This window comes from Athene cunicularia (genome assembly GCF_003259725.1).
Source record: "Athene cunicularia isolate RWA chromosome 17 unlocalized genomic scaffold, athCun1 chr17_part1, whole genome shotgun sequence".
Taxonomy (NCBI): Eukaryota; Metazoa; Chordata; class Aves; order Strigiformes; family Strigidae; genus Athene; species Athene cunicularia.
In genome coordinates this window covers 11,080,835-11,107,270 of record NW_020799122.1, presented here as the reverse complement: position 1 = coordinate 11,107,270, position 26,436 = coordinate 11,080,835, and the positions used below count along the sequence as shown (strand labels likewise).

Sequence of the window (26,436 nt, the reverse complement as noted above, 5' to 3'; positions counted from 1 at the left end):
TTCCTTCCAGAAGGGCAGGTCTCCAGTAGCCTGTTTTTCCCAGAAAGGTCAGAGAGAACTAAGGAACTTACAGCTTTGTGACTCCAAAGACACAACACAAGCAAAAGGGGAAATGCCTTTTAGTCACACCATTTAAAACACTGTTTTTATTGGATGCTAATTCGTTCACATTTAATCCAAAAGCCCTACTAAAGCAGTAAATAAAGCAACCTCCCATGTTACCTCAAGAAAAAGAGATCTCCTTTTCCCTCCAAGTCAGTCCTTTTTCCCTCCAAGGAGACTTCCAGGAAAAAGATTTGATCTTTCTCTGTCTGGACATCACCACATCTATTACTACAGCCGAAACACTCTTAAACACAGAAGATGCATGCTCAGGCTTACTGAGCACTATCTAAATGGAATAGAGAGGTTTGTGATTCAGGGACACAAGGTGGTGGGGCTGCCCCTTGCCCCCCAGCTCCTGAGCTGCAGTGGCCCAGAGCATCACAGTGCTCTTTCCCATTCCAGGTGTCTCAGTCTCTCTCAGTCCCAGGCTGTACCACTGTAATATCCACTTGTCCCTAGGAAGGTCCCTCATCATTCCTGCTTTCAGAGGAAATCCAGGCTGGCATTTCCCCGTCCCGCACTTGGGGCCTGAAGTGCATGGCAGTAAGGTCTTAGCAGAGCCTAAAAGACATCAGTACAGCTGCAAGGAGTCCAGTATCCACACTGATGCTGTAACTACTGCACACTCCTGTCCCTACTGAACTTCTACAATTTCCCCCTGTGTGAGACTTAAAGCAATTCCAAGGACATCTCATATCCCCTTGCTTGTAACGGATGCACAGCTCACCTACCCCTGCTCTGCAGCCCCATGATGATTCAATTACAGTCCCCATCTCTTTGATTGAATTTAGCATAAAGCTGTGCTCAGCCTGCACTGGCTGTTGAGAGCAAAGTGCCTCTCTCCCCCTGGTTCAGCCTCAGCCAGCCAGAGAGACTCCCTGGCCCCAATGGCCTCAGAACATTAGAGCTAGGAGAGGAGATTGCCCTCTGGCCAAAAGTCACAGTAAGTCAACTAGCCCAACGTGTGTCCTGGGCAAGGCTGAGGAGGAACATCAACAGCCAAAATTGCATTTATTCAATCTGCACATATTTTACTACCATTTCTGTGCTACAGCAGTGAGACCTCAGCACTTTATGCTTTCATAGTGATATTTAACCTCTCCAACACACATTTCCCGAGGGAAGAGCTCTGTTTCTCTCTCATCTATCAACCTGCTCCCCCCAGTAACGTTCTGCTGTGTTGGGGAGAGAGGCAGCCCAACCCACAGGGGCTGAGCACCTCCCAGCTGCCTCTAAAGCACAGGCTCCTGCTTGCAAAGTCCTTTGGGATCCAGCCAGACCGAAGGCAGACATGTGAAGGACTGATGGTTCCACAGGATAAAGCTCTACGGATGGCATGTGTTCCGGGAGCCCATCCCCTGCTCAGCCCAGCACTCCGGCATGCCGGGGAGGCTGGAGCAGGGAGGGTGGCTAACACCGGGGATGCACCGTGTCCTGCGCGCGCTGCCTCGCTCAGTGATTGCTCTGGGAACCGGCCTCCCCACTATTGTTTTCATTCAGGGAGGCTGCCGCTTTGCCTGCCAATATTTACAGAGAGAAAACAGGGTTTAATCTCACAGTGCTGGGAAAGTAGGATGCAGATGGCGCGAAGGGGGCGTTTGCGACTAGATAAAGCGAACGACTGAAGTGGCTGCCAGTTGCTTTCTGCCTGCCTTCACTCCAGTGTTCTGAAAAACATGTTATTGCAGGTGTTGCGTGCCGACTGACATGCGAGCCTCTGGTGAGCCCATGGCTCCGGGACAGTGCCAGACCCCACGCCAGCACAAAACCCAGTACCAGTGCTGCCCATAGGAGAGGAGGAGGAAAACACAGGGCATGTATCACAGAGGAGGACGCAGACTAGCCAACACAAGCCCCAAATGGGCCCCGCTACAGCCAGGGATTATCTGCAGGAAAATAGTCCTTTTGGTCCATGGGAAAAACTCACCCTTGCGGACGCTCCCCCAGGCTGAGACCCAGCCCCACTGCATCCAGGAGCACGGGGAGGGAACAGGCAAGGGGTCTGGCCATGCAGAGCTCCTGGGTACCCCAGCAGACACCAACCAAAGAGGGACTGTCAGCTCTGTAGCCCATAGATGAGCCAAGGACCTCACACAGAACGGCCCCACACCACAGGACAGGCCTCTAGACCCTACATAGCAAGGCCCTACACTGCAGACATGCACCTCTGTGCAGGACCCAGCACAACAGCAGCTGGTACAAAGTGTGGCTCTACATGACACTGCAAAGCTAAGATTAACAACAATGAGCCAGACTCAGTCTGACACCTCCAATGCCTTGAACTCGGTGACCAGCCTAGCCCTGGGGATGTGCTCATCTCAGGGCTGCCTCCCCCAGCTTTGCTAGCTGACCTGCTCCTAGGGGATGGTCCTTGGGTGGATGATCACCCCGCAGATAAGGGGGATGCACTTCTGCTCCTTTCCCCAGGCTCCTCACCTCTGCAGGGTTTATGGAAAAGTGGTTCAGGGACAGGGCTTGCAGCCCAGCTCAGCTCTGCCCAGCCCCCGGCCTCGAACATTCAGAGCATTGGTCCGTGGCCAAACCCAGCAGAGATCCCAGAGGGGAAGTTCCTCGGAAACGGGCTCCAGACTACAATAGCTTTTAAATCGCAGTGCAAGCCTTCCACCAGTGAAACAGCAAGCCCTGGGAATATCCTGTGCACAAAACATGGGCAACTGCTGGCTGGTTATTTCAAGACGCACAGAGCTAGGTCTGATAAGAAAGTTCAGTGTGCTCCTGTGCTAAACTGTGCTGGGGGGTGCAAGGGACCATGTTTCTTCCTGTGGTTTTTGAACTGCTGGGCACACTGGAGTTGCCCAAAACACAAACACTGGCAGTAACAGCCGGGGCCCTATTGAAAGCTGGGGTGACCAAAAGGTGACAGGATCTCACAGGTGCCTGAGCCAATGATGTGCATGGAGCTGCTGTTTGCAGGGCACAGCAATCTCGGCAGAGAAGCATGGCTCACCGCTCTGTGGCTTGGTTTTGGGCCAGGGACACTCTATAGGTGAGGGTGAATGATAGACATCCCCATCCTTCCTCTTGACACCAAGGGCTGGCTCTTAGGAAATCAGTTTTCATTGTCCTACAGACACCCATGGATCTGGAGAGGCACCGAGATAGCAAAGTGGTCCTGCTACATCATGGTGTAGAGCCACCAGCAGTTCCAACTCACTCCAGGACAGACAGACCCTGTTGCACTTAGATGCTGCTGTTAAGGAGGGGGAAGATGGAGAAGTAATGCCACGGGAGCACTGTTTCATGGCACACCCTGGAGGATGCTAAACCTCCAGGAGAAAAAGCCAGCCTGAATAACCTTTCCCACCCATTTTGGAGCAGCCAACAAGGACACGGGGCTTGGCCTGTTTACAGGCCAGCGGGTTGTTCTTAAGTGGCTCATCAGATAACAGCCTTCACAGGAATCCCCAAGCCCTGAGACTAGCCAGGCGTGGAGCTCCCACTGCAAACATCACTCTCAAAAACAGAGAGCAGGTCTACCACCTTCCCACACTGCAAACAGGCTTTCCTCTCAGGCAAAAGGGCTCAGAGCTGAGCAGCCCCAGCAGCAGTAACACTAATCTTACCCACCCACTGGAAGCAGCCCCAGAGCTGTCCCTGCCTCTTCCCCCAGCACACCCCCAAAGAGAGCAAGCTCCAGCCTGTGCAGCCAGCCCCGGGGAACAGAAGTTCCCCTCCAAAATCACCCTCTGGTGCCTGGGCCTTTGAAAAATCTCTCTAGTACTGTAAACCCCATCATATCAGCTTTATTTTTGCCAACGTCTAGGAAATGTGACCACAGAATTAAAGTGGGGGAAAAAAAAATAAGAACTTCTGCGAAGCACATTTTGTGGTCAACTCAAAACTCAGATTCAAGTTGAACTGTGTAAAGATTCACAAAACCAGGTAAGCAGAGTGCCCCTCTGTACCTGTTTCTCTAAGTGGGACATGAGCACTCTCTGCTCTGCCCGAAGAGACCTGAACTGGGAGCTGTCAGCGCCCAGGAGCTGCCCTGTCCCCAGGTAATGGGTTATGCTAACCCGGGGCTTCTGCTACTGGGGTCATTCCACATCACTCAACCTGGGTAAATGCGTGCTGGCAGAGGAGACAGAGCCCAAGGGCTTGTCTGCACAGAGCAGCTTGGCCACCAGCTCCAGAGCCGTCGTTTTGCATGCTCTGGCTCCAGGCACGCGCCACAAGAGCACTGGCTTGAACCAGATGAACATTTCAGTTGCAGTTGGAATTGGGGGCATGTCATGGGGCTGCTGGGTAGGGCTGCATTTCAGGAATGCCTTTGCATTTGGGGTAATCTGCACATGAGTTCATGTCACATCCTTCAGGAGCACATTCCAGAATGTTGGTGGTCTTGGTCTAATGTTATCTCACTGTGCCTCCAGGCTGCAGCTTGGACTTCTCAGCATCACACACAGAGGAATCCAGTAGCTGGGACCTGCCATCCTTTGGACGGAGGTAAATGGAAATCTCTATTCAGGAAAGTCTTAAACTGTTGCTGTAGGTGTGACATGGCAGGGGGATTCAGCGTGTGCAGATTGTGTGTCCTGTTTTCACTTGAGCTGGGTGACTCAAAGCAACGCGTGCCAGTGGGCTGCAGCACAGGACACAGCCTCGCTTGGTGAACCTCTCCTGCATCCTAGAAATGAGCCACTGCTTGCCAGACCTAGAAGCAGCAAAGTAAATGTCAGAGGGCATCTGGTAACATCTCCTGACCACCACCAGCAGAGTGGCTGGAGGAGAGGGAGTCCCCTCTTATGCCGAATAGGACTGGGTACAGGAGGAGGAATGCAGAGGAGTAGACTTCGTGTTCTCTCAGTGTGCTTCAAATTCATGTAATAACACTGGCAAGAGCAGGCAGCAGGGAGTGTATCTAGATTCTCTCTACTTGGAGTCCTTTGGTATGACTGATCCCAACACTTCTAGCCTCGTCTGCACTGCCCACTCCACCACAGCCCAGAAGGTCTTTCACCTTACTGCAGTACAACAAGCCCATCTGACAAAAACAGTCCATAAATGTGACAATTATGTCTTTTCCTATCACAAATCAGAGAAAATTGAGATACAATTTCAACAAAGCATAGTCCACAGACAAACACTCATCTCTCCTACCTTCTCCCATCCTGAACACAGCACCCAATGCCAGCTGACACCTGATTTCCTCTCACCAGGAATTTAAATCCCAGCTACACTTCCACCCTGTGGTGCTCTGGCATCTGCAGGGTGACCATCACAGCACAAAATTCAGGATTTCATGTTCTGGCCAGGCTGAGTGACTACTAAATCACTGTTCTTTTATGTAAAGTGGCTGTGGTTAAACCCCTCCTGCAGTGAGTTGTGTTGGGGGCTCGCAGACCATGTCCTTTGGCCAGGGAGCAGAGCTGGGCACAGTTCTTGGCTCCATGTCTCGTTCACAGCCTCAGCCTCAAGGTCTTCTGAGCTCATGTCTCTAAACTGGCCTTTTTTTCATTGCATTTTGTGGGTATTTTCTTGTATTTAAGCACCAAAAGTATATCTGGAGCGTTTGAAAAGGAGGGATCAAAACATCTTTCAGGCTACTCAGGCCCCTAAGAAGCAGAGTAACCAGGGCGGGGCTGGGGGAGGAAACCACAACAGCAGAGCTCAGCCCAGGGCACCAGATCCTCCTTAATGCTGGGAAAAAGAAGGGGAACAACTTCCTTCGTTTTGGCCTCCTGCCAAAACCATCCCATTTTGGTTGGAAACAAATTCAATCCAAAATGCAAATCTATCACTTTGAGGTCAGAGAACAGAGGAATGGGAAAGTTGACTGAATCCCAAACTTTTATCATTACTGATGCTGTCTTTCCACTGCAGGAGCTCATGGCTGCTGATTATCCTTCCCCCAACAAGCCTTTCTCAGTCACTTCTGACCCTCACAGACCTGTGTGTACAGTTCTCTTTTCCCCACGATCACAAACACATGATCAGCTTTCACCCACCTTAACAACTAACCCCCACTGCTCTGTCACTGAACTATCCTCCTTATCATCTCCTACTTCCCCAAATTTCAAGTCATATGCACACTTTATCAGGCACGATTTGCTGTTTACTACCATGTCAATGATGACTGTCTGCAATTAAGCAAAATCCAGGCTTCTCAAGCCCTCCCTGGCAGAGCAATGCTCACGGAAGATGATGCTGAGATATCAGACCAGAGTTTTTAACTATTTATTAAGCACCACAGCAATCTCCTGTCTTTCCAGGTTTTCAGGCCCGGTGTTGTGTCATATCAAGCCAAGTGCCTGTGAGGATGTCTGCTCTAGTTGTGCTCCATCTGTACTCTTTATCTATCTTTCATTAAGAATTACTTTTTTAATTATTTACTAACCAAATTCACCTTAGCTGTTCAGTTAGTTGTGTAGGTTTGATGTCACCCCTGGCCAGTCCTTTTGCCCTTTTCCCTATCACCAAACCATCTGCTGTCTAGATCTGCCAGGACACTGCCCAAAAAAGCTCCTTGCAAACTTTTCTGATGACATGTCCAAAACAGCTGACTTCAAAATTACGCAGGTGTATAATATCTGCCATGGTACAGCATGTCCCTGAGACTTAAAGTACCATCAGTAAATTGTTTTTCCAGCATTCAGATTTGCTGTATGGAGACCAGAGCCCCTGTTATCCCTGCTCTTTCCCTGAAGGACAGAAATGGAAATGCCACATCCCTAAGGGCATTAAATTAGGAGAACACATTGGGAAATTAACTCTCCTATGGAGTAATCTGGGACATCTCCTGCCAAGTCTATGGAGTTAAGCACATTGACACAAGCTACAATATTGCCTCTCACTAAAGTTGTGGTCCAGTTTAAAGAGCATTTGTTCAAAACATGACCTTGCCGGTAGCCGGGATCAGCTCAAAGATGCAAACAGGAACGGTGCCCATGGAGAACCCTACGGGTGCAGGGATGTGTCCACATAGAGCCAGGGCATGGCGGGGCAGGGAGGGAGCCAAAGAGGGGGGTAGTGTTATTTCTCTGACACTTGTCTAGAGCATCTCCTGTGCAGAGTTAGGATGCACATCTCCAAGGCTAAACAAGATCAGCATAGATTTACCGCATTAATTTGCTCAGGTCTGTAAGTGTGCTCATTGCATCAGGCCAAGAAGTTGCAACTGGAAACATTTTCTATTGGAGCAGTTCCCCAAGAGAAACTCCGGTGTCTGCACATGAAAACTTCCAGGGAAAAAGATCAATTTTGCTAGTGCTTTTCAAATTAAAAACTTACTGAGTAATTTGGTTTTAAGTCAATTTGGTCTGAATACATTGGGTTCAAATAAAAAACTAATGATGCAATAAAACACTGATCTGCAGTTTCCTATCAGTAGGATATTTCCAGAGCAGGGAAGGGTGTGAATACAGCCCCAGACCACATTCACATCTCTGGACTGGCTCCCTGTGAGTCTACCACCTCCCACCATGCAGCAAATGTTTTCTTCTGACAGGATTTACACATAGCATCACAGGTGTATGTGCTCTGCAAGAAATGGCATGCAGGCAGGGGCCAAATGGGGCCAAACCCCCACACTCCAGATTCACTCAGGTGCAGAAACATGGGCCCACACTGAATCAGCCCCAAAAACTGAAATGAAGCATACACTAGACCAGGTTTGCACGCATTAGTAGTACTTATTCACATACCAGTTTGCAAATAGAAAAATTAGGCAAGCTTCCAGGTATACACACTATTCCTCCGATCACCTTCACTTCCAAACTGCTGGCTTGCTTATGCGCTGGGACTATTGCAGCTACCCCATGACCACTACAAGGAACAAAACCACCAAGAATGGACAGCTTGGGGGAGAACCTTCCTCTGTTTCTGCATTCTTTCCAACACCAACCTATATTTAGCCCTTTCCTTCCAGAAGGCCACGTGCCCCACCAGGATCAGGGTCACCTGCACTCAGGACCTCCAAACACTGCAATTCACATGCTGAAGAGCCTGTCAAATAAACGCTCTTTCTGCAGTAACCTACACCAGGTTATAAAGATTACCGTTTGCTATCTGACTAAATATCCAGAATGCATAGGACTTAAACTCTGTGGAGCAATGTATTTACATGTGATTAGACAGAATGACTAGGAGTAGCTTTTTTATGACACTCCAGTTTCCCTGAAGGTTGGAATTTTCTTTCTTGTTTAAAATAAATTAAGCAACTCACAGACATGGAAACATACTTTTATTTTGGATCACAACAGATCCAAATGCAAAAATGCAACTTTATGGGTCAGAAAATGACTCACAAACCTTTCAAATGAGAAGGATCAGGAGACCGCAGCACAAAGCCTTGGCAGAGAGCTATTCCCACAGCAAACGCAAAGTCAGCCTGGCCCTGTGGGCTCCCTTTCAACTCACAGCAGACTAAATACATTACTGCTCATTGCAGATGATTTGTGGGTAAGAAATAGCAGAACGAGAGCTTCCACCAACCTCCCAGGCCCCATCATGACAGCACAATGGATGTGTCTGCCCAGATCATGGCGACAGAAGAGCTCAGGTAATGATGATCACCAAAGCCCCCAGACCCATCACCTCCACCCCAGAGAGGACCAGCAGCAGAGGTGAGCCAGCAAAAGGCTCCCGGCAGGGTAAAGCGCTGGTGGCAAGCCCAGGGATGGAGCACTTGCTGCAAAGAGCAGGACAGGAGCAGATCAGGACAGGGAGAGACCCCTCAGGGTGACATGGGACAAAAAAGCCCTGTCCACACAAGCATCCTGCCCTTATCCATCCTTATACAGAGCTCTCTAGCTGCCCCAAGCAGTTGCAGGGGTGGGCAGCAGGACAGCTGTGCCCACTAGCAGGACCCAGCCACAGGGCACTGCTGCACCACATCGCTGGGACCCTCGGGGTGCCAGGACTGTGCCAGCACTGTGCCAGCAGCAGCACCCTGCCAGGGATGCCCTCCCGAGCCTCCCCCTGTCCTGACTCCTGGCAGCCTGAGCGTGGCCCCAAAGCAGAGCCAGCCCCTCGCCGTGGGAAGCCATCCTTGCAGAGGGAAACCATCTCATTCCCAAAGCTGGGAAGGAGGCTGAGCCTTGCACCAGGGCAAAAGGAGGTCAGGCAGCCGGGAGCATGGCACCCAGTGGACACTGCAGCCATCAGGCAATGGGGAGAGCCACACTGGGCTGGACCGGGGACCCCCCGCAACAGCCCCACAGGAGAGTGCCACTTCACTGGGCCCAAATCCTGGCTTTTGTTTGACAGCAGGCCACACCTTGAATCCCCCTCGCTGCAAAAATAACCTTAATACTACAAACTGGTGCTTGCACCAGCCCAGCGAGGTATCCAAGTTGCCTGCAATGCCTCTTCGTGCAGTCAGCCTTCAGGAATGCCTTTGAGGGGGACCATCCCCTCCCTCCCACAGGCTGCCAAGACTTAAAGCCTCCTGGTGACACTCCCACAACCCTTTAGTTAAAACCTTGAACCTGAAAAGTGAATGCAAAGAAGAAAAGAGAGTTGACCTGAAGGTGACTCTCTTCTTAGCTTCCCTGTAGGAAGAAGATGCTTAAATACCCCCAGGCTGGCTCCCACAACAGCGTCCCATCATTTAAGAAGAGCCCATCTTTGTTTGCTCAGGTCTGCCTCCACTGAGGACAATTCAATGAGTCACACAATCCCCTACACTTCAAAAGCAAGGGGTTTCTGCTCTCATGCTTTAATGACCAGCCCGTGTCCTTGCAGCCTTGTCACCCATTCCACGTGGCTCTCGGGGCTGTGACTGGCATGTCACTGTTTCCCAGAACAGCCACAGGGAAGTCGGGAAGCCACACCGTCCTGCGCTGGCTCGCGGCTGACTCACAGGCATGTCCCCCTCTGCATCTCAGCTTCCCCTTCTGAACCAAAATTGCCCATTGCTGGGGAGTCTGATGAGACTGACAGCTGGAAGTGCACTGTCCCCTTAACCTTGAAGCCAGCTGTTTCTCTCTGTGCTATGTACCCACAGCACACACAAAAAAGCCGCTTTCTCCCATCCTTGCAGCAACGACCCAACCAAACCACGCGGCTGGAGATTTACCTCCCCACAGCCAGGATCTTACATCAGCCTGATCTCCCAGCTCAGTGCAGACCACCAGCCCGTGGGCTCTGAGAGGAAAGGATGTCCTGCTTGGCAGGGTGCCACCTCTGAGCCAGGGGCTGCCCCGATGTCACCTGAAAGCTGTGGGCTGGCACAGAGCAGGATGAGAGCAGCCACTCCTGGGGTATGGGCATGTGGCAGACGGGAAGTGCCCACTACACTTGTGACCAGCTCCAAAACACCCTGAGGAACAAGAGGGGGTTTGCAGAATCCATAAGCGTGGCTGGTCCAGACCTACTATCCTCTGTGGGGGAGCATGCATGTAGGAAAGCAAGTGTTTCATATTTTCCATGAAACTACTACAGTCCAACCTTAATGGATGTCACAGATCTCAATCACCTGAGCTATTAGAGCCATTTAAGCCCCTCAGAAGTGAGATAAGCACTTCATTACATCTTGACAAAGATGAGGCTTCACCTCTCAAGATCTCATAAAACACAGCCAGCTCTCTTTCAGTCACTTCTACCTAGGGGCCCAAAACTTCTAAATTAAATGTCTGGCTCCAAAAGCATTTTTCCAAATGCATGAGAAAATGCAGGAGTGCCTCATCCCACTGTCAGGATGTCACTAACAAACACCCATCTCAGCCTTTCTGAGTCACAGCACAGGATTAGCTGGGTAGGGAGACATCACGCAAGTCTGACGTCACGCTGGGACACGCACTGAGCAAACCCTGAAGAGGCAGCTCCTGCCCGACCGCCCCAGGAAGAAATAGAGGAGACAAGGAAGAAACAAGAGGGAAATGTAAGACAGAACTCATCAGCCGATGGTTACACAGCAAGGCGTGCTTTGGCCCAAATCCCAACCACTCAAGGTGAACAACTTTCATTCTGAACGTTTTCATCTAACTTTCACAATAGCTTATTATTTCACGGTGCTGCTGAGCAATGTTTGCCTTTCTCCTCTGTGCCCTGGGGATCTTTCCCAGATCCAAATTTCCACCTCTGAAAATACAAGGCCTTGAAACCAGGAACTCAGTAAAGTCACTTGAAAAGGAAAAAAAGCCGCAATATTCAATGAATAAATAGGTCCAGCCATTGTGAACCAATTTTTCAGTCTCCTTGGCTGCTTCACGACACAAATGTAACAGTGCCAATGTCTGAGTGATTCCAAATCTGGTTAGAGCATTTAGCCATGTACCAGCCACACGTTTTTAGAGCTATAATTATCTTTTAGATTGAGCTTCCTTATTTTATTTGAGGACTTCAAATCTGGGTGCTTGAAGACAAGAAAAGCAAGATGCCTAAAAAATAGAGACAAAACAATTGGCAAGGAAATCTCCCCCCAGGTGAAAGAATCTCAAGATAAAATGAAAGTAAGATGCCGCAAGGAAGATCCACATACTGTGTACAAGGGGAAGGGGAAAAGCAAACCTGTCTCAGTGCTGCCCAGCCTCCCCATTCACAGATTCCTTTTAGCAGCTTCTCATTAATTTATTCTGGTTACGGTCATTACATTTCCTTTTCAGACCTCTGACAAATGAGTTTAAAACCAAGTTAAAATCCGCCCGTTCAGTGCTCCTTGCTCCAGCAGAAAGGATCAGAATTGTTAGTATGTGTTTAGCTCCCATTAGAAAGTTAATTCAGAAAACAGCACTACTCACCTCTGCAAGGTAAAGGATGCAGAATTTCCGATCTTCTGAACCTATGAAGAAGAAAAAACAGGATCATAATTAAGCTACAACTTCATTTCTGCAAGCAGAGCCACCAGCAGAGGAATTGGCTAAGAGACAGCACTTAATGAATATTTATTGTTGTCATCCTACAGTACCAGGCTGTGATCTGGGAGTGATGTATGCTGCATCTGCAGGGGCCATGCACTGGGCAGGCTGCACTGCATGGTATTTTGCATGGACTTACTGCACTGTCATAGATTCTCCTTTGGGTTTGTCCTTTTGGATAAATGTTTGTTTCATTCAGAGGCCACGTGCTGCCCAATTCCTTCCTGGGAGCTGCAGAGGCCCTGCCAGTGCCCACGCAGCCATCCTGGGCGCTGGGGTCAGGTCTCTCACATCTTACCTCTGTGGATGCTTCCCAGGAGGACTAACCAGAGCAGCTACTATTCCTATGTCTTTGCTTATTCCCAGCTTCTTGCCCCAAGCCCTTGGTGACAGCTGTCTAGTTCTGTCTGTCCCAGCCTCCATCAGTGCCAGTGGTTGGGCTTGGTGCCTCTCCAAGGAGGGGAGCTGAATCCCAGGGCAATGGGAAGCAGCTGACATGGGGCAGGGGAGATATCTCATCCTGCTCCATCAGGCTGAGGGCAAATTCCCCAAGGTCCCGCCAGCGTGGTGCCACTCAGGAGACCTGGCCAAGGGATGTGCACTTCCACAACTTCAGGAAAGGAGTTGGTGCTGGAGGCAATGCAATCACCAACCTTGTGATCCGCATCTTGCTAAACCATGGAGCAGCCCAGTACAGCTCCTCATCCTGCTGCCAGCTATCCCAGGGGATGTGGTACACTCCTGTTGCTCCACCAGGCTGGTTCCTGCAGGACTAGCCTTCCCTGTACCCAACAAATGGAAGAATTGCCCTGGTCTTCGATCCCAGCTGGTGAGACACATGCCACAGCCCCAAGGAAGCCAGCTCCTGGCATACATCAGCCTCGCAGGAGGACACAAAGCTGCCACAGGACACCTCACCTCTGAAGCAGGACATCCCATCTCCTGGAGCCAGCTTGCTCCTTCACACCAGCGTGCCCTGCACCAGCTCTGCCCTTGGCAGCATGCAGCACTGCTGGAGTGCAGCTTTCATAAACCTTTTAATGACATTATCCCAGCCATGAGATCAGATCAGCAGCCTGGGCATGGCTGCAGATCCTATTCAAAGCAGTGTCAGCACAAGCTCTGCTTCATTTCAACAGCCTGAGCTGCACTAACGATGGGAACAGGCTCTGTACAGTGGTGGAAACACCCTGTTCCCTAGAGGAAAGCAATTCTTCTGCCGCAGGCAGCAGCCCAAATGTCAAGATAAGAGCTGTGATCCATTGAGGGACTCAGATGCCTCCTGAGTCACTCCATGGGCAACGTGAAACCAATGAAGAAGTGCAGTGTGTGGAGACATTTGCTGGATGTCTCTTCCAGCTGCCCTTTGGGGATCGCAGGCCTGCCACTGCTGCCAGCTTCACGTTTAATGCACATTGCAGGATATGGAACATCACTACGGGGACACCAGAACACTGTGCCACATCAGCTGCTGGAGCCCAGCACAGCTGCACACCTTGGATGAGGAGCCCTGTTGTGTTTTCATAACCTTCACTCTGCTCCACCCTGGGCGATGTGAGGGTCAGGGAAACAGCCTTGCCCCAGGGCTGCCAGACAGAGGGCTCCAGCACTGCCCCTCCAAATCTGCACTTACAGAAGGGGAGTGATGCTGGACCCTGACAGCACATGCTGAATGGGCCTCACTGGGAGCCCATGTCTCACCCCCGTACCACAGAAAAGCCATTCATCACTCCCTACGGAGTGCCCAAGCTCTCCCAGCACGCTCTTCTGTAAATCCCAGCAGGACCATCAGGTAGCATTTTCCTTGCAAAGCCAAAGCCTCTGATGGGAGCCCCTCAGCCAGTGCTTTTCTCTTTGTGGGAGGTTTGGAGGTAGGATCCAAGTCTGCTGCTGGCACACCATGAGTCCACCATCCCCTTCTGCTGCCTCTGCTTCCCATGTGGTCAGCAGTACAAAAACCACCCCATCGTCTCAGCCAGACTTTCTGCCCCTCCCTGCACCATGACCAAAGCTTGGGCTGCCTTGCAAAGAAGATTGCAGAAGACCAACATGTTCCATCCACTTTCCCTTAGGACCTTTAACCAGGCTTTCCTGGCTGATGTGAGGAACAAGTCACCCTCTAGAGACTCGCACCCTCAGCAAAGAAAGGTGACGTCAGAGTGTAACGACCCTGGGAATGACCCCACTTCTCTTGGGCCTCTGTTTATTCCTTCTGCAACAACAAGTGATCCTGACAAAGCCCAAAACCATCAAAATTAAGTTCATTTCCAAATTCCTCTCTGTTGAGCTATGAATCTTGGCATTAGCAACCTCCACCACCAGCAGCTCCTGTCCCCTGTCCCTCTGAGTCTCACTGTTACACATGGCCAAGCAGCCCAGCGCCTATGGGACACACAAAGCAGGGAGCCAGCCTAAGCTAAGGAACTGCTTAAATCCCGCTTTCTACCAGTCATTGCCTTCCCAGCGAAAACAAATGGGAGGTAAGAGACTGTCTGCCCAGCCCAGAAGCTGGGCTTGAGCCAGTGCCAATCCCTGGCGAGGCACAAGGGGAGGCAGAAGAGCAATGGCAGAGCCAGAAAAGGCAGACCCGAGAGCAGATTTCAGCACAAACCAGGTTTGCCAGGATTGCTTTCACTGGAGCTTTTACCAGTCTCTGGAGGGTCAGGCTGGAGTGCCAGAGCCTGCTGTGCCCTGGAGCCATGCAACGTGCTCTGCTCATCTCCTGCACCACAGATCACAGGGGCCAGGAAAGAGAAGGGGAGAGGCACAGCCTCGCACAAGGGAAATAGCAGCCGGCTGCCCAGGCTGACCTGGGGCTCCATTCTCTGTGCAGCACTACGTCCGTGCCTTTTTCGACAGCTGAACAACGCATACTCTCAGCCAAATTCAGTGAAACGTTAAAAGGAAATAAGCAGGAATAAAAGAAACTCACTTTAAAATATTTCCGTTTCTTCCTGATGTGTTGTGACGGGGACTGGCTTGTCTTTCAGAGTAAGTTGGACCATCCCTGCCCCAGGGCTGGGCTGCTGTGTACACTCAGCACAGACAAGAGGAGGGTGCAGGTTTTGTGGGGACACATCCCCCTCCCCGACTAAGCCTCATCCTGCACACCCATGCTGACGCGCGGGGCAGGCACTTACACAGCTCCCAGCAGAGCAGCAGCTATCAGCGCCGCCCTGGCTCTGCCCACCTCCCTCTGCAACCCAAGAAAAACACCCGCTGCTTGCAGGATTTGGGTGGTGCATGCTGGGTGCTGGGTCAAAAAGATGGAAAAAGAGGGAAGATGGTCCCTGCTCCTTGCACGGCCCAGAGGACTGTGGCAATGCCCATGGCAAGGGCAGGTATCCCGCTCCCTCACATATGCTCAGTGAGGACAGGACTGCATCCAGCACCCAAAGAGATGCTCACAGGGCAGGGTGCTGCAGGACCCTGGCTGCAAGAGGAAGGTTCTTGTGCATATCCAAACCTGGCTGCCAAGATGGGGTGAGTTTGTCACCCTCTGTGGCACATGTCCCTGGGTGCTTCCCAGCATCCCTGGCAGAAGGGATAAGCCACGGTAGGGCAAAAGGCTCATAAATCACACTTCAATAATAATATAATCTCTGACTATCTTGGAACTGTTTGCTGTAAAATATGGTGGGTTGGGATGTCAGGGACAGCAAAGCAGCACATGAAAAGTCCCTGTTTGCAGGATCCTGGCTGGGGATGGGGCTCACAGCCCGGGGGTCCTTACTCCGGCTGCAAAACAGGAGTGGCTCTTCTCTGTCCCAAAGCCGAGTGCACCCGCCCAGGGCGGCCAGGATCCCAGCGAGGCGGTGACCTTCACGTGGAAATTCCCACTGTATCTAGTGAGGAAGCCAGCCCTGTCACACTGGAAACATGGGCTGGTGTGGTGCTCATCAGCCATGCTCGGCTTCTAAAGCAGGAAGACAGAGCATTGTAAAGCAGATTATACTGATTTGCTTTCGCACAGTGCAACGAGCGGCAGAAACAGGAAACATCACAATGGTTTTCAGTGTACCGGAGATGTCTCAATTGTTATACTCAGCAATACGCCTGTTCCTATTAATGTGCCATTCAGTTATTTAGGAGACCAACAGAAAATCCCTGCCAAAAGAGACGGACATCTTTTTGCTCCTTCCACCCGTCTTTGAAGCAGCCCTGCCCAAACCAGGAGGGTGAGCTGCCCGAAAACCAACTGTGCTGGATTCCCAGCGTACAGGGGGTGGTTCAGTGCTGCAGAGACAAACATCCCCTTCAGAGAGGCTTGTTAAGCTATTCCAGATGTGATCTAGCCAAGTTATTACAGCAACAAGGAAATAAGTGGCAGAAAACCACTCCCGAAATCCAACCACTCTGCCTGAAGTTAGGAGGCACCGAGCCTGTGCCAAGCTGCCAACAGATCTTTGTGCACGGAGCTGGGACCAGCACCAGGGAAGCTGGTTTCTTCAAGGAGGTGGACGAGAGCAGGGTTATTCAACAGCCTTTGAGAGCAGCTGGGGGCAGCACGCGCGTGTGCTCCAGGAGCAGACACTGACCAACAAGCACTTCAACAAGGAACAATTCCTTTTGTCCATTTCTTAGAAATAAGCAGCGCTGAGAACAAACTCAACAAACCCCAGGGAAGCTTCAATGGCTTTTCTAAATGGCTCACGCCGTGGTGCCCCGTCTCCCTCACTGTGTTTCCGCCCCCACCAAATGGGTCAGTGAATAAATCTCGAAGCAAAAACATTGTTGAAAATGGGAAATAACAACTGACAGGCATCCCATGGTGTCTGGCACAGTGCTGCAAATCCCCAGCACGGAGGCTCACAACAATGTGGGGCACGTGGAGAGACACAGCTCATCCACAGAGCTCACTGCTCCTCTGGGGAAAGTCATGGGAAGTGGCAAAATTCATCCAGAAAATGATCCCTTTGGAAAAGCAGCCCAGATATGGATTAATACCTTTTGGTCAAGGCCATGAGACTGCATAAAGATATCAGCTCATACAGTTACAGAGTAATTCAGGTTGGAAGGGGCCCCTGTGGTGGTCTCTAGTCCAAGCCCCTGCCCAAAGAACCCAGATCAGGGTGCTTAGGGCTGTGAGCAGCTGCATCCTGAACACCTCCAAGGATGGAGGTCCCACAACCTCTCTGGGCAACTTAATATTTGACCAACTTCACCATAGCAAAGTTTTTCCTTATAGCTAACCACCACTTCCCATGTGGGGTCCTGGTCCAGCGATAGGTACTGCCGGGGCTCGAGGAAAAGCCAGGGCATCAGCCCACACTGAGGCAGTCGAGCAACAGTAAACAAGCCCATACACAAAAAGCAACTGCACCATAAAAGGAACACGGTGGGTCTGGGCCTGGGGCCAAGAAGTGGTGCCACCATAGCAAGAAGGATGTGGTAGAGCAATTGGTTTGTTCCTCTTTTGACCCTGAGAAGCTAAAGGCCATCTTTTATACAGTCTCGGCATTTCAACTGAAGTAACTGATTCCAAGTCACCCCCCTGCCTTAGAAGCACTCCCTGAGCCCTCAGCTGGATGTGAAAGCCCAGCCAAGGTGAAGACAGTAAGGGCATGGTCTGCAGCCTCCCACCAAGGCCAGGGTTTGCTCTTTCCTCACCAGTGGGGTGTGCGTGGGGGAGGGATGCTAGTGCAGAGGAAAATCGTGGGTGGTTGAAGGGAGAAGTAGCAAAGTAAAGGTCAGTAGGGCTTAGCCAGACTCCCTTGGAGACAACCTCTGAACTCTCTCAAGGCACCATGGGGGAAACCTCAAGACTTCACTTCCCTTTCTCAGCCCTGGTAAGCCCCCGCTGTAGGCAGTATAACACCAGCAAGGGAAAAAGCACAGCACAGCAAGACCCTGAGGAATGCCAGCCCCAAATCCCGAGACATGCACCCAAAAAGTCCTGGAAATTGGCACTATCTGAGTGCCCTGAGGTGTCCCAGGGGATGGAGCTCCCAGGGACCGGGTTAATGCAGGGATGGGAAGGATGATGCTGGCCCCGCAGCCCAAGGAAGGATGATCTGCCAGCACCAGTTGAACGGCACTGTTGCTACTGTGCTGATGCTACTGTTAGTGGGGTGCTGTCCTGCTGCTGGCCAGAAACCCTTATAGCTAGTGGCCCAGAAAATGCCCCAAATGTCTCCAACTGCTGCTGCAGACACTCACCCTCCTGGAGCTTGACACTCTGCAGGTAGAGAGGGTTCCTCAGCACATTGCAGCGCCCCGGCTCATCCTCCTTGGTAAAGAGCAGCAGGTCAGAGTAGACAAAGAGGGTCACCTGGAAGCACAAAAGCAGCAAAGAAGAAGCTATAAGGAATTTATCTCTTGGCACTGAGACGGTGTCCTGGAAAGGTCCTCTACCCTGGGGAGATACACCAGCCATGACAGTCAGCCCAGGCACCCCTTCCCTAAGGGGCTGATTCCTGCTACACCCCTCGGGGTGCTCCCAGCAAGCTTTGGATGAGGCTCCCCCGGCTTGGCAGCCACCTACCGAGGCTTGTGGAGTCCCGTGACAAGAGGGATAAACCTGCCCGACAGTCTAACACCACACAAACACACCCTCTCTGCTCTCGTGTCACTTCCCATTTACATAAGTTATAAATCAGAGGACCAGGAGGAGGGAATAAGCTCCCAACTAATCCCAACACACTACAGAAGTTGCAACTTAAAAGCAAACATGATCTCCCTGAACACACTCACAAAGGAGCTTCTCACTGTTCTCAGTCTTTGCATGCCCCATTTCACTCCATTTGAGAAAATAACAGTTTGGCTTTTACAGCAGCAGAACCCATGAGAGCAGTTGCAGAGAACTTGACACCTTTAAACCATGCTGACGGGTGGAAAGCAAACACTGAACCAAGTGTCTGCCCAGCTCACTGCTTGAGCAGCGACTCAAATGCCCTAGAAGCTGGGAGCTACTCTGGAGCAGTGGTAAGTGCTCACAACTCAGAAAGTAGATTTTGTTTTGCTTCTGCCTGAGGTCTTGAGCTCAATCAGTACAAATTAGTGTCACCTTTAAAATAAGAAGCATGAGCTTCTCCACCATACGGGAGATCCTTGAGCCAGAAGCCTACTGGGGGATGAGTAGCTTGGTGCAATCACTATGCTGGTAGTCGAGGTTTGAGCCTGTCCTGCTCTCCAGCATAAGTTGGGGGCATGCAGCAAAACTTCAAAGATTCCAGGAAGTGTCTGCAATATGCCCATGGGCATACTGGATGCTGGACTGCCAAACCACGCACTGCTCTCAGCACAGGATGCAGCATATGAGCAAGTGGCTGCTTTTAGCTGCTCCTAGACATGCTCCCCAAAACCTCTCACAGCAAAATGAAATCTGCTTTGCATTACTGAGCAACAGCAATGAAGGTTTTGTGGCCTTTTAGTAAACCTTTTGCAAAAGCAGCAAACAACTCGGAATCCCAGAGCCTTACTGGGAGCTGGCACCACTGACACCACCAAGCCACCCTTTGAAAGGTGACTTTGCTCTGGAGAGGGACTGAGTCACTGTTTACAGGGACACTGCCAGTACAATTTGTCTCCATGCCCATGACAGACACACATCAGGAGGATGACAAGCCGGGTAACAGTTTATCACATGGTGGCGAGTCTCACATCACAGCAGCAGCATCTGGCTTTGAAACCAAAATCAAGTCCTTGACACAAGATTTCTCCTTGCTGGGCAAATTAATTTTTGTGGGATTCTTAATAAGCACAAAGCTACTGACGTAACTTTAATTGACAATGAAACCAGGGAGTGTCTCTTTTTTTCTGTATTATTTGGAAAATCCCTTCATCTGCTCTCAACATACAGTTGGCCTAGTGCCCACATTCACCCTCTTCATTACTTCTGAGCTGATTATTAATAGAAGGAATAACAAAGTACAAACTGCACTATAAACTTTCTCCCATGTCCATCTTGTTCCAAAAGGTAACTTTTCTGGGACATAACTGGTGCGATCCCAGGTCCCTCAGCCTCAGAGATTAGATGTTCAGGGATTTTGAGAAGAGCAGCACAGCAAAGTGAAGGAGATAAAAGCATGATCATCAAGTGGTCATGTTGGAAATGGAGGAAAGAAAATTAAGACCTAATACACAAGGAAGTTTAAAGGGTAGAAAAAGATTAGAAGGAGCAGCAGGAGAAAAAAATCACTTCAAAACCAAGCAGATTTAAATAGGGAATCATGGAAATTGAAATACACGAAAATTATTTACAGGTAACATTGTGCTTTTATGGGAAGACAGGACTGACTGAATTCAGGATGTAGAGAAATAAAAGCGCAGGCAGCATGGGTTATGTAAGAGCATCTCTATTAGATGCTGCTTCCAGAAAGACACTTGATTTTAGAACAGCTCCACACAAAACAGTTTACAGAGGTCCCTCTGCTCCTCCAAGTTGCTGGAGGAAGAAACTGAGGGTGTCCCTTCCACCCAGACAGCCAGTGCCTGCCAAGAGCATCCCAGCACCATCCGAGGCCCAGGGCTCCAGCAGACCCTGCTCACAGAGGGACCTCACCTGCAGAGCTGAGCACAGGAAACTCGAATCACGGATGGCCCTATGGCACAGCCAGCAGGTATAAGAGGGGAAGGCTGGAGTGAGTAATCTGGAGCTCTGCCTAGAGCTGCCATCACACTGCTGACAAGCTGTAACATGTCTCTAACAGCCCTCTGCAAACAGATCTGTTATCTACCATGACAAATCACGGGGCTCATAACAGCAAAAGAGCAAACAAAAAAGAAACATAGCACCTGAATTCATCCAGGCAAGACACAGAATCCATCAGAGTTGCTCCTTGGAGAGTCAGAGTATCTTTGTGTATTTCCCAGAACTAATTTCCTACCCCAAAATCAAAAATAAAACTGACATGATGAAAACACTCCTCTGAAGACAGAGATAGGCCCACCTGTGTTATTGCTAGAGTGATCAAGGCCAAATGACAGTTGTCACACAAACCTTTTAGAGGAATGTGAATAGATTTTACAGGGAGACAAAAAATATTCATAGAGGCTGACACTGGTGTCTTGAACGTGTTCATCTGCGTGTGCTCTGCACCGTGGCAAACAGCAAAACCTGTTCTCTGATAGACTTGACTAACTACAGAATATAACTGGCAAAGCACTGTTACAGAAGGAAGGGGCACATTTAAAGTGTTTCCTAAAAGAAAACAAGAGAAAATGAAAGCCAGGAGGGAAGGTGGAAAGCCATAGGTTAGTGTGCTTCCCCAAGATGAGAACAGATCAACACTGGGACTGCTACCAAGCCCCACCACAGGAAGGAGGAAGCAATAACCATGCTTTGTAAAGCAATATGGTAACAAAAACATTATGAAAAAGTGCTCAGAAATTAAGCCTTGCAGCCAAAGTACCTTCACATTCAAGCTTAAGAATAGTTAACTCTCTTCCTAACCCCATCCTTTTCTGCTCACCTATGCAGAGAGCCACCACCACTTGGGTTACAGCAGGGAGGAGTTGTAAGTGCAGCAGCACATCAGCAGAGACACCGGCAAAACGGATCAGAGCAAACCCTGCCTGCTTGTCCCAGCGCCCGGGAGGAAAAGCCTGAGCCAGTGGATGCTTTCCGAGACATCGCCCCCTCTCTCTCTCTAACAATAGTCTCATACCTGTGCCCAGCAAAACAGAGGGAGCTGAGGAAGCAGAGTGAAGCCGAGGCAGATCTTTTATGATAGAGCTGTCAGATGACAAAAGGAGAACATGGTGATGATCACCTGCATCGCCGGCCAGAGAATGCTGCCTGCACCTGGCTACAGAAGTCCTGTAATCATTGACTGGGAGCTCTTCTGGCAGGTACCCACCCCTAGGACTGAGCCACACACATTTTTTATTTGCCAGTACTGGATTCTTCTCCAGAAGAATTGGCTGCAACCCCAAAGAGAAACTCCAGGGATACCAGTATGAGGGTTTTACCTGCAGAGCTCATGTGTCCCCATTCATTCAGTTGAGTTAAATAGATGAAGCTTTCTTAATCTTCCTCAAATTTTTCAGATCTTGCTTTAGCCCTCTTGTGAGACCATCTGAATTCTCAGCATCCTCTACAAAGCAGACATCACTGTTGGACTCATCAGACCAAGAATGATGCAGCTCCCCACATACAGGGTGGTATCACCCAGTCACTTCTATTCAGTGCTCCCCTGATCGTATGCTTCAAAGTGGTGGCTTTTTTGGCTACAGCTTTGCACTGGCAGTTACTCAGTTTTCACAGAGACCAGAGCAGTAGGAGAACATGATTACAAGTAATCAAGTTACCACAGCTTCGTACATTAGCATCTCAGTCAGTTGACCCCCCGTCTAAAAAGAGAAGCAGTCTAGGCTTTGCAGGTGGGGTAGGTGCACACACACAGGCATGGCACTTCCACGATGGGCATGAACTTCACAGATCAGGGAAACTTTCCCACCCTTCAGTGATACACTGAAGCCTTTGAGTCATTGCTTTTCATGCTACAGCCCTAACTCTCTAAGAATGACCTGCTCCGTTGCTCCTGGATTTCTACTTCTGCATGTATCCATATTAAACACATGTTCTCCAAGGCTTCTCAGCAGTCTTTTAGCCCACAATGCATTTACCCTCCTTTACCACCTCACATATTTTTTTTCTGCCAGGATTTCTGGCAAGGAATTTATACACTCAGGAAGGAGTTAATAATGCTCAGCTAGAGTTTGATGAAGATAAACCTCCACGTTTGCCAAAAGGAGATCCATAGTGAAGGCTTTAGCTGTAAACCTTGAACCTCACCTTGGCTTACCCAAGTCAAACATTCTTCTACCATAAGCATCAGGGGAGAGCAGGCACTGAATACCTCAAGGGGGAAGCTAGCATAAGCAGTGGCTGTGCAGATGGGGAAATGGTATAAAAAAAATGAGGAAGGGAAGGATATTAAGAGCAGTAAAGAAGAAGGGACAGAGTAAGTGGGATTAGAGTGGTGGAAGGAGAAGGTAAGTACAGTTTTCTGATATTCTCACTCAAATGAAAATGTCTAAAAAAGGCTGAAAACGAGATCTTGAAACATAGTGCCAGGGAGTAGGGTTCTGGTCAACCCAATGTGTTGGCCAAACTCAGCCACCCACTGAAACAGGGAGCTGGTAACTCCATCCCAGGCCAGGAGTGCCAGGAATTTGCAGGGCAACAGCTGAGATGAGAGAGAAAAGCCTCTTGCTCTGCAGAGAAGAACATAAAACCTGGGCATGTCAGTCCATGTCCTCCAGACTCCTGATAGAGCTGAGGGCTTTCAGAGTTCAAGGGAGAACCTTCCTGACCTGTAGACCCTGCCAGGATGGCAGAAAAGAGAGCTGAGAAGGGACTGAGCATGGCACATGCTGTGAAGGAACCTCAGGGCTTTGGAAAGTTTCCCCCAGGCACATTAGAGACGGACCAATAAGGACTAAGCCCATGTTAGACACCTTGTGTGCTATCACCTGCATCACACTGGCTCCTCTAGCACTTCGCAGGCTGGAGGGATGGATTTCAGAAGACCATAAAAGCGAGAATTGCAACAGTCTAGACAGGATGTGATTAAGGCCTGAATAAGGATTACCCCAGAGGTAAGGTCAGGGAAAGGACAGATCCTGGCAAGCCTCCAGAGAGATAGGTTGACTCCTTCAGGAGATGAAAGAGTTTGCTCAGTGATGAGGATGCAGTGCCTGACATGGAAACTGCCAAGGGGGAAAAAAATCTGTACTTTTGAGAAAAAAATGAAATGGGACCTCCATCTCCAGCCCCTGCATCTGCACCCTCCTCTCTCAAGCCACTTAGCCAAAGCAGAGTAACATACAGAGTCCTGCAAAGCACAGGAGCAGCAGTTCAGTCTGAGAGAGGCTGAGGGGGAAGAGCCGTGGGAAAATGGAAAACCACATGGAGCAAGGAAGAAAGGACCAACCAGAAACAAGGCAGCCTCTGTTCAGGCAGCAGAGAAGGCTGAAGAGGGAGCAAGCTCAAGTTCAGCATAAAGAGAAGTCAGAGCCCTTCTTTACCAGTGAAAGCTTCATTGCGTCCAGGCCATTTTCGGTCTTGCTAGCCTCAGAAGTTTGGGTTCTCCTGTCCCAGAGCCCATCACGACCAAAGCAGACCTGCACTGATTCCTTGAAGCTCTGCAAAGCCTGCCATGACCCTGTGACACACTGTAGACAAGAGAAAGCCCTTCTCCAGGGATATGGCTGCTGTCCCAGTGTTGCTACCTACAACAGTCAGCTCCCAGCAGTACAGGGCTCAGCACCATGCCTGGGTTCACACCAAGGGAAAGACTCCTGCCTTCCAAAGCAGATGCTGCCACATGCTTGTTCCCATTCACTGCTTCTATTTTTGCACTATGCTTAGTCACAACCTCTTGCCTTGCCCCTCTGACAAGCTTACACAGACACCACAGCCTCGAGGCACCATCAAACACTGTCTCAGGTTCCTGGCCAGCCCACAGGATCCTGCTCTTTCCTGGCAGCAGCTCCAAGTGAGAAATCCTCTTCCAGCCTCATGCTCATTCTTAGGGCATTGTAAGCAGAGTCCTTTCCCTGAGAGATCCTTCTGATCCTGCCCACAGCTGGGTCTCTGAAATGGCTCATGTGGCCATTTGGAGAGACAGAAGCACACCTCTTCCAAACATGCTCGTCCTGAGGCTCTCCATTGTCTAAATATGAACACCCCCATACTCACACATGCTCCCCCCAGGTTGCAAACAGCATTAGTTGTCCATAATTATTCCCCATTTGGCTGCTACTACAGACGTCTGTTCTGACCTGAAAGCAAACAACTCCAAACCACCCAAGCGAGGCATCCTGACCTCAGGCTGGCCACCATATTTCCAAGCCAGCACAGCACAGCTGTGCTACACAGCCATGTGTTTACCTGATTTTCATTCATGCAGATGCCCAGAAGACCCTGAGCAGTAAAGAACAGCAGGATAGACAGGGGAGGAGTTTTATTTACATATCAGTGCTAAGTTTCCAAATGGATCATGCAATTTTTCATGTACATTGGGGAAAAAAAAAAAAAAAAGTTACTCAAGTCAAAGCAAGGGATAAATTATACATTGAAAACCAGGAAGAGAGAGGAACCACTTAAAATAACACAGTCTTGTACTGTTTGGTACAGGCCAGCGTGATGACCTGTCTCTGGGATTCTGCTGTCAGCCACCCAGAAGATGTTACCCAGAAACTAAGATTAGTCAAGTAAAAATTTCTTTATGGTTCTGTGAGATGACACATGGTTCACTCTACCTAAATTCAAAACAAAATTTTTCTGTACAATGGTAAGATTATCTGAAAATGTCCCAAAAGAAATTGCAGTTTCCTCCAGCACTAGTGAGCAATGCATTGAGTGGGCTCTCCCAGCTGCTGCTTCCTCTGTCCCAAATTCCAGGGCTTTGCAGACTTTACAGCTGGATGCAAGTGAAGCCAGCAGCAAATATCGACATGTCCAAACTGCCAGTTTGGATGTTGAAAGTTGTCACATGCACAGGTTCAGCATGCAGCCAAAGCTCAGTTGTTTCCCCAGATTTTTAACAGCCCTCCAATAAGATTGCAGAAAAGAAGCTGAAGTAAGAAGGAAGAAAAGAATTTGGACAAGACATGTGACCTGCTTCAGGAACTAAATTTCTGAAAACCCCTGTAACAAGTTCTCTGTCTAGTTCTCTAATTTTGTACAAAATAATCTTAAACTCCCTCTTTCCAAGTCTAGCAGTGGCCCCAACTGCTGGGCTGTGACTGGCACGCATTTGCCATGCGCAGTTTCTTCTTTGTGAGCATGAAGGAAAACGAGAAAAAAAGTTGATTTCTAGCAGAGAAGAGTTTTGATATTTAGTTCATCCCATCCATGATGAAACTACACGTTTTTCCAAATATCATAAGTAGTGCACAATATTTCCCTTCTCAATCTACTATGTAAGACTGCAGAAGAGCACATTTAGAAAGCATGGAAAGAGTCTTACCTGTATAGTCCTGCTTCTGCTCTCATGAAGAAGCAGCTCCTCTGACAGAAGCAGAGTTCGGGCTGGGAAAAAAAAAAAAAAAAAAAAAAAAAAAAAAAGAAAGAAAGAAAGAAACAGTCAAACCTTCCACTGGAAGTGTGGTTTGTCAGAAAAATTTTCCACCCACCAAACCCACTTTGTCTTCACTTTAAGCTGTAACTTGTTCAGGGAGAAGTCACCCCACACTGTGCTCAAAAGGACAGAAAGTCTGCAGTCCAGCTACACGATAAAAAGAAAGCTTTACACTTAACACCTACGTCAGACCCATCTATAAAAAGACAATCAGCCACTTGCCTCTTTGTACGTTGACTGTTCTACACAGTGCAGGCTTGGTTATGGGTGCTTTTTAGCAGGAAACACACCCACAACAGTGGCAGGTTAGGTTCTCATGTCCCTCAAGCAAGAAGATTTGCTACAAGATTTTATGGATTACTCTTGAGTAAGTTAAAGCAACTTTAAGGGGGCTGCCCTTTCTCATGCCGCACTGCACATTCAGCTTCCCAGTCAGTACCTCCTCTGTTTAACGCTGGAGAAGGACAGGACCAGTTCAGTTG

The 26,436-nt window shown here is 49.6% G+C and overlaps 1 protein-coding gene across 2 annotated transcripts in view; it reads right to left on the bottom strand.

The window, feature by feature from the left end:
* Positions 1-26,436, bottom strand: part of RGS3 (regulator of G protein signaling 3) — an 85,760-nt gene that overhangs the window by 26,167 nt on the left and 33,157 nt on the right. For both annotated transcript variants that reach the window (XM_026860531.1, XM_026860533.1), the window contains 3 exons: positions 25,844-25,905; positions 18,084-18,195; positions 11,808-11,848 (listed from right to left, as the gene is read on the bottom strand). In XM_026860531.1, the coding sequence (XP_026716332.1) occupies positions 11,808-11,848; positions 18,084-18,195; positions 25,844-25,905 (215 nt within the window). The remainder of the gene's footprint in view (positions 1-11,807; positions 11,849-18,083; positions 18,196-25,843; positions 25,906-26,436) is intronic.